Consider the following 8607-nt stretch of genomic DNA (forward strand, 5'->3'; position numbering starts at 1 on the left):
TTGCAAATACGGCTTTCCTCTGTCAGTGAAAGACAAAATAACAGCCTTTGCTTCAGGTGGTGATGAGGAACCAAAGGCTTGTGTGTTACCCTCCCCCTGTATTTAAATGCAGGTTTGTCCATGGCTGAACTCCTTTGCAGGACCGGTCACACTTCCCTCTAGCTCTGAGTAGGCCAGAGTGACTTGAGGCCTCAACCCCTCCTTTCTCTCCCCAGCTAAAAGAAGGAGGCAGAGTCTGTGGCCACGTCTCCTCTCCCTTGTCCAAGCAGTGAGCTCAGCAGACGGGGGTGGCGGTGGGTGGTAGAGGCCAAATTGTCTCTTTCTGAGGCCCTCACTCCCTGTCAGAATTCTGCAGGCCCGAGGGGCCACCTGTGCGGTTCTCTCGGCCCCGCTGTTCTGAGTGCCAGGGGCTGGCCCCACTCCCACCGCAGACAGCGTTGGGGGAGAGGGCCTGGGGGACCTGGGGCACTGGAGAGGCTGGGCCAGAGCTGCGGGAGGGGCCAGACCTCCCCAGCCGGAGCCAGAGCCTCACGGAAACTTGGAGGGGAAATCCACCACTTGAGGAAATTGATTTTGAAGTAAAAAGTGCTCCCTACCAATAACAGGCTTGGGTTGTGAGCTACAAATGTACTTAAAGCGCATGGCCAGGTGGTAAAATGTGCTTTAGCACATACATCTGTTCTGGTTCAGTTTTGCTGGGGGGAGGCCTGGGTGCTTGGATCTGGGTGAAGGGTGAGCGATGGAAGGATTTCTAAAGCAAATCCTCTTGTCTGATTGGGGAAGGGGGTGGGGCATGAGGGACAGAGCCACCGCGGCCTCCCTGGTGTTCCTTTACCAAAGAGAGTTCAGAGAACAGAGATTTGAAAGACATCTCTTAATATCTAGGGTATACATTTAGGCATCCAAATCCTTAAGTAGCAAGTGCTGCTCGTGCGTGTAGATGTATTCAGTGCAGATGCGACAGGGAGGTTTGATCTCTGACTCCTTTTTTTTCTCTCTCTCTTTCTGCCACTGTTTAACTACCCCTTTGCTGGAAGTCCTTTCCACCTTGCCCTGCTTAGAAACCAAGTTGGGGTCCCTTGGAGTCAGGGTGGCAGGCACGTGTGGAATCACACAGGGGACAGTGCCTTGACTGGAAAGTTGGAAGTTGGGCCCAGGGATGACAAGCCTAGACAGGCTGGTGGGGCCGCCCCCGTGCAGCTTTGAGAGAACTAGCCGCACAGGTGCAAACACCAGTGTCCCTCTTGGTGAAGCTTACGCTGGGCTCCCCTCCCTGCGTGTGTATCTCACTGGATTCTCGGGGCAGGTGGCTTTGGAACCACACACAGGCCCCACACGTCTCATGCGTCTTGGGGCTTCTCTCCACCCTCTTTCAGGACAACCAGGAACGCTCGGTGCAGGAGCTGAGGCGGCTGCAGCGGCTGAAGGAGCTGGAGCAGAAGCGTCGCTCCTGGGCAGCTGGGGAGCTCAGCAGCTTCTGCCGGAGCAGCAGTGAGAATGACGTGGAGCTGCTGACCAAGAAGGGCACAGAGGACCTGCCCGCCTTCCTGCAGCCCAGGCCCATCAGCCCCTCCTACCGGCCTCCCAATGCCCGCCGCTCTCGCCTTTCCCTGGGCGCCTTCGCTGACCGGGAGCTCCTGACCTTCCTGGAGACTTCCACTGGCAGCCCCGAGGAGCCCAGCAAGTTCAACAGCTTGCCCCGGAGCAGCAGCCGGCAGGCCCGGCCCACACTGGCCTGGGTGGAGCCTGGGGGCCCAAGGGCTCCGGACCCCAGCCACGCACACAGACCTCAGGCCTCAGAGAGCCAGGAGGAGGCCCCTGAGCCCCCCTCATCTTGGCAGAGCCAGCCCCCAGCCCCCCGTCCTGAGGACCCTGCGGCCCTCTTCCCCCGAGCTCGGCGCAGTGGGGTGAGCATCCTCCGAAAGAGGAATAGTGAGCCCATGGGCCTTACTCCTGCCCGGTCCCCTCCACTCTCTCCATTGGCTCTGGGGATTAAGGAGCACGAGCTGGTGACAGGACTGGCTCAGTTTGACCTCCAGGGACCCAAGGGCCCAGAGGATGTGCCCCGGCTGACCCTGAATGACCTCAGCCCCGCGGAGCCCGTACCTCTGGGGCATGGGAGCATGCAGTCCCTTGGTGCCAGCCACAGTGGCCTGCTGCTTGTGAGCACAAGTGGCCCCAGGGCTCCCAGACCAGCCCTGGAGGGGGACGGGACTGCCCCTCACCAGCCTAGTGCTGAAGCTCTGGCATCTGTGGGCAGCAGTGGCCCTGAAAGCAAAGACCTCGGCCCTTTGTTATACACCTCGGATGCCACCGACTGCTCGCTGACGCTGGACTGCTCGGAGCCAGGGGAGGGGGGTGGTGGGGATGGCTCCCTGTCCTCTGGGGCTGGGGAGACAGGCAGCCAGGTTTCTTCTCACCTTGCTTCTAGCCCCCCCGAGGAGGCTTCTGCTCCCCTCTCTCGGAAGAGTGAGCCCAGCTGCAAGGACGCCCTTCCCAGGGACCGACCCGCCAAAGGGAAGGATGTGACAGCACCAAAGAGAAGCTCCCTCAAAGACGCGTCCCAGGGGACGTCCAAGGCCGTGAGTGCCCGGCGGAGCCAAGGGGCGGCGCCTAAGCCCGTGCGGACCTTAACCCCCTCAGAGAACGAGAACATGCGCAAAGTCCTGCCCATCTCCAGGTCAAGCCGCAGCTCAGTGGGATGGAAGCGGTCCCCCGGGGAGACCCCCAGCAGCACTGCACAGCAGCAGTGGTCGCGCCGGGGCTCCATGCGGGGAACCTCGGACTTGTCGCCCAGGAGGCCCTCGACAGGGCCTGTGACGGTCGCAGAGGAGCAGAGGCTGGTGAGGGTGAGCGGTGGCTCCGGCAGCACCCGGCCCGGGAAAGAGCAACCCCTGCAGCCCAGGGGCTCGTTCAAGAAGCCAAGCGCCAAGCCCCTCAGGAACGTCCCCAGACAGAAGCCCGAGGAAAACAAGACCTGCCGCTCCAACTCCGAGAGCCCCGAAGAGGAGCCCAAGGCCCCACCGCCCCCCAGCGCTCCCCGTGTCCCGCCTCCCGTGCCAAGCTTTGCCCGAAACACAGTTGCCTCCTCATCTCGGTCCATGAGAACAGATTCCCCTCCTGTGGCCAAGGCCCCCGGCATCACTCGTACTGTTTCCCAGCGTCAGCTGAGGCCTAAGGGTAGCCCTGAGGATGCCGTCCCCAAGGACAGCAGCACCCTGCGGCGGGCCAGTAGTGCGCGGGCCCCCAAAAGGTGTCCGGAGCCTGCTGGGGGTCCCAGTGCCAACACAGAGGCCCCTCCGAAGGGCCGAGGGTCTGGGGAAAGGGCTTCCCTCAGGCTGAAAAGCTCAGATACCACAACGCTGGGGAAAACCCTCGATCCCTTACGGAAGTGATAGGTGTCTGTCCTCTCGCTGCCTGGGGCTCAGATGGTGAGGACTGTCTCCTATGACAGGCCAGCAACGCATGTTTCTGTTCCACGTAAAGTCACCCACTGGTGCCAGCTGTTAATGCTCATGTCACTGAAGGTGTGGTGGTGGAGTCCACCCACTGCACCGCCTCCTGTTGTAAGGTCCCCGCCTGCTGGACCTCACCTGCTACCATGACGGTTGGCACCTCACACACTCCTCCCCCAGCAGAGACCCCGCGAAAGACACAGATCTGAGATGACCTTCTTCCCTACCGAGTAAAAGAATTGTGGCCAGTTTTTCTATACCGAACTTATTTTTAAATATTAGAAAACGACGTATTTTAGTTCCTTTTGCAGAATGAAATGCCTCCTGGGGGAAAAAAAAAGACAAAACCCTTAATATGAAGACATTTTTATTTTCCCATGTTCCCTGGCCTCAGGGTTCCACCTGCCCACACACCGTCCATTGCTGGCAACTGGACTCCCCTGCAAGCCCTGGGTGCTCTGATTGGCACCATCTCCTTGAAGGCTCTCCGTGTTGCTCATCTCTCTGCATGTGACTCTGGGTGAGGGTTTACTTGTGAGCAGGAGGGAAAGCGAGACTGGAGCCTGGAAACCAGATGCCCCTGCGTGCTCAGGACAGGCCCCATGGGCAGCGCCTTCCCTGCAGACGGGGAGCAGCCCCTGGGAGGATGCCGGATCTTCCAGGACTTAGAAGTGCCGTAATGGAAAGGCATTCAGGGGCTGTTCAGCTGAACACACCTCCCCCTTCCGTGTTTTCCCATTTGTGTATCTGTTATAAAACTGAGTGAAGGCTGCTATGACTTGGGATCGCTCTAGTTACAGGGAAGACAAACGCTTCTGTCTCCCAGTCTTGTCCGCCCCCCACCCCCTCTTCCTCTGCCTGCAGCCAGCCCTTCCTTCTCTTGCTAACGCAACACAAAGCCGGGAGAGTCTGTGCGTGTATCTATGCCACTGGTGATGCTTCTTAATGTTGATGTTTGGTCTTTGTGGTACAATGGTTTTTAAGTCCTGAGAAAAACCAAATAAATTTTTTTAAACAGACCAAAAAAAAATTCCTACTTTCAGAAGAATTTGTATCATCGGGAAATTTTTGGAAGGGAGGCTTTACTCAAAAGAAGGGAGAAAATATGTACTGTTTCTACTCACAGCCCATTTCACTGCTTCCTTTTGAAGCTAATTAGGAAGTGAAGTGATTCTGGAAACTTTCTTGTTAAAGTTGTCCCTCACTTTCTCTCCCTTTTGGTCATTTATTGAAATATTAGTGAAACCTCACTGAAGTTCCAACAGTAGTAGGTGGATTTCAGTGAGTCCACACGGTTGATGTTACAATCTTTTTCCTGTAGAATGTTGCCTTCCGTCCAAATTAATTGGAAACTTTGAGCTTCCATAAGTCAACCAAATTGAAAAGGTACATTTTAGGATTGGAGAAGTAAGGCACCTGACCACAAAACCTCTTGTAAAAATAGCCTTGAGTATGTATTTTCTGGGCCCCACAAAGATGGTTATGGGACTCCTGCACTGGTTTTTACCATCTCAAAAAGCCTAAGAAATATATTTAACCGTGCAGACAACAGCATCCAAGACATAGGGCCCGTGGGTGGGTGGAAATGGACGAAAGAGACCCAAAGTTTGTGGATAGCGATGGGGTCAGGGCCTCCAGGTAGGATCCTGGGAACCAGGGTCCCAGTCCGTGCTTGGTTGCTGATGCTGTGACTTTAGCAAATCACTCCCTCTCCCTAAGCCTCTGTTTCCCAGTCCGCAGAAGCTGGGGCACGGCTTTAGCCATGGCTTCTAAAGGTCCCTTAGCTTCCAGAGGGAGCTCTTATTATCAACAGCCAAGGACCCCTCTGCCCCAGAACCAGCTTCTCCAAACCGACCCCCGGCCCCTCCGTTGCAGAGGCCTCACATCAAAGGCCTGCTTGAAATAAAGCACCTTCAGAATGTGTTGTTGCTTTGAAATCTAATAAGCTGAGTTTCTTGAGAAGCGGTATTTTACTTAGCCCTGTGGACCCTATGTGTAAGCATCTGTGTGAGCAGGTGATCATTCTATTACCTTTTATTGGTAGTAAGCTTTGAAAAATAATTTATCTAATGGAGAAATGTAAATAAATTTCTATATAAATTTGTTTAAGATGAACTGAATGTATTTAAAGGCCCATTTATATGTTCTTTTATGTAACATGTAGTTTAATAAAGTTCCAGTTTATGGGAGTTGTGTTTTATCCACAACTTACTCTGCTGATGAGTGTTATGTGTGAGATCCTGGGGGAAGAATATATAATTTCCTGCACACAGAAAAGCCCTGATAGAGGAGGTGCAACAGGTCTGAGATCCAGTAGTCTTGTCCTCAAAAGGCTCAAGAGCTAAATTCGGCTGTCAGTGTGTGTCTTCTCGGTAGCACAGAGCCTGTGTTCACCTGAACGCCTAGAAAGCAGGCTCTGTGCCAGACCCATGGGGATGCAAGCATTGCATCTGACACGCAGGCCATCGATGGAATGTTCAGCACCTCATACATGCTCACATTATTCCATGTTTGGGGCCAAGCTTTGTGTAATCTCTGCGGGGCCAGCAAGTCTGGATCTGCTCCTGTGTGTCCTCATGCATTTTGGCTCAGGACACTATTGGGAAATCACAGCTCACTTCTGCGGCTGCCTTAGGAATGAGCAGAGAACGAGGGAGGTGTGGTCTTATTTGAAATGCAGTGCTGGTGCTTATGTGAGAAGAAAGGGGAATTGTTCAGAGGGTGCACCTTCTACCTCGGGGGGGGGGGGGGGGGTTCCGGTAAAGTTTTAGTCCTGGCTATTCGCGCGCTTTATCAGAAGTGGTTTACAGGATGATCACTGGGTCAAGCGCTGATAGATAAGTAGATGATGTCCTTGTGATTGCTGTCTGCCCCATGAACTCTTGAGAGCCTGGTTTTTTGCCTTTTACACGCTGGTTGGGCCACTGGACCCTTTCCTCTACCTTCAGTCTATTGTACCATGGGTTACTGACATCAAAAAAAAAAAAAAAAGACTTCATTTGCACAGTGGTCTCAAGTAGTTTTAACCCCATTTTTTAGGGTTTTTAATAGGGTTTCACAAGGAACCTTGTTCCGGTCCTCCTGAAGATACATGCTGGCTGTAATGGGGCCTCTGTTCCTAATTGTTCATTCGAGATTCAGCTTATTTATTATGGTGGGATGCTCTAGAATAGTTCGGTAGAACTATGAATTCATCCCTCCAAGGTGTACAAGTTCTCCAACTTCTGCCTCTAAGGGTGCAATAGCCTGACTACCTCTTCCCATCTGTCAATGATGATATTTTGCAATTCTTATACTTTTTTTTTAATTAAGTAAGCTTTACACCCAACATGAGACTTGAACTCACAACCTCAAGATCAAGAGTCACATGCTCTACTGACTGAGCCAGCCAAGCACTCCTCAATTCTTATACTTTTGATTCATGCTCCAGTACTGCCCCCAAACAATAAAAGAGCGTTTTTGTTTGATTGGTTGGTTGGTTGGTTGGTGTTTTTTGGTTTTTTGATGTATGTTCTCAAACACAAATAAGCATCAATATATAAAACAAATTAGAATAAGGAACATTGCATCTGGTTACTCACTAAGTGCTCCAGTGAGCCATGGGGCACCCGGCTGCTCAGTCAGTTGAGCATCTGACTAATTTTATGATTTAACATGTTTTAAATGTTTATTTTTGAGAGACAGAGAAGAAAACAAGTGGGGAGGAGAGAGAGAGGCTCTGAAGCAGGCTCTGGGCTGACAGCAGAGAACCGGATGCGGGGCACAAACCCATAAACCATGAGATCATGGCCTAAGCTGAAGTCAGACACTTACCCCACTGAGCCCCCCAGGCACCCACGTCTGACTCTTGATTTTGGCTCAAGTCATGATGTCAAGGTTCATAGGTTCAAGCCCCTCATCAGACTCAGAGCTGACAGTGTGGAGCCTGCTTGGGATTCTCTCTCCCCCTCTCTTTCTGTCCCTGTCCCACCCATGCTCACCCTCTCTGTGTCTCTCAAAATATAAAATAAATATAAAATATAATATAATATATATAAAATAAAGTAAAAATTTCTCAGAAAAATTTATTTGGGCCATGAACACACAGAAACGTGGAGGACAGTGGCTCTGCAGTCACTTTCTACTCAGCGTCTATGAGGTAACCTTGCATAGCTTGGACTGAATCTGTGGCAGGGTTGAGAATCACCTAGAGCAGGCTCTCCCTTGGGGCGTTTTCATGCGCAAACATCTTCCAGTAGAGTGTCTTATGTGTCACTGGATCACCTCAGTGAAGACAAAAGTAACATTCCTGTAGGTAAATAACATGATTTTTCTGTCTTCCGGGCCACAGCTCTGCAATGAAGCTTTTGCCTTCCTGGCTGGTAGGTAGGACGCCGCTGCAGGAGAGGCCAAAGCCATGGGCAGCACTCACAGTGTAGTCATTCATGCGCCCTTGACCCAGCGCCCACCAGCAGTCTGGCGCAGCCTGACTGTCAGCCTGTGGAACGAAGGTGCCTGGGTCTTTGGATGAGGATCTGCTTGAGGTCCCTACTGGCACATTCATGCCAGGCCTTTGGAATCAGGCCTGGAGTTTGCCCCCAGCCTCCTTGGAAACATTCAAGGGCTAAGTCCTAGGCCAGTGATGTCCCCCAAGTCTGCTTGCAATTAGATGAGGAGGATTTGAGAATGCACTTTCCCAGAGCAACTGTGTCATGCTTGATAGGCAGGTTTCTAGGCCAGCCCATGACAAACCTATTTAACCCATCCATGGGTGGAACATGGCATCGGCTTCTCTATATGAGAGGCCTCACTTGTAGCAGAGGTCCTACAGGAAAATGCCAGGATGACCGGAACACCCCCCTCCAGCTTCGTGACAGTAAGCAGAAGTTAAAGCACAGGGCGTGAGGGCACCAGTAATGTTCAGCCTCCACTGTTGTAGAAGAAAAGTCCTCTTCAGTCTGGAGTCAGGCACAGAGGTACCCCTCCACCAGGCCAACTCCAGTAAATGTGCGCCATTTCTGTATCAGAGACTACCTTTTGTTCTTCCGAGAGCACCAGTCCATCAGAAGTGTGTTCACTTTCTGCTTTTTTAGTGTTCCAGAAGGGAGGCTGAATTCAGCCCTGCTCCCTTGCCTCCTGATAGCCAGTGAGAAGATGGCAGAGGTTGTGGGGA

General features: G+C 52.7%; 1 protein-coding gene across 2 annotated transcripts in view; it reads left to right on the forward strand.

The window, feature by feature from the left end:
* Positions 1 to 5644, forward strand: part of FHDC1 (FH2 domain containing 1) — a 42750-nt gene extending 37106 nt beyond the window's left edge. For both annotated transcript variants that reach the window (XM_039234342.1, XM_039234343.1), the window contains exon 12: positions 1377 to 5644. In XM_039234342.1, coding sequence (XP_039090273.1) covers positions 1377 to 3395 — 2019 coding nt within the window. In that variant the 3' untranslated portion in view covers positions 3396 to 5644. The remainder of the gene's footprint in view (positions 1 to 1376) is intronic.
* The last annotated feature ends 2963 nt before the right edge of the window (positions 5645 to 8607 follow it).

The sequence above is a fragment of the Hyaena hyaena genome, unplaced genomic scaffold (assembly GCF_003009895.1).
Source record: "Hyaena hyaena isolate Hyena2069 unplaced genomic scaffold, ASM300989v1 scaffold_89, whole genome shotgun sequence".
Lineage (NCBI taxonomy): Eukaryota > Metazoa > Chordata > Mammalia > Carnivora > Hyaenidae > Hyaena > Hyaena hyaena.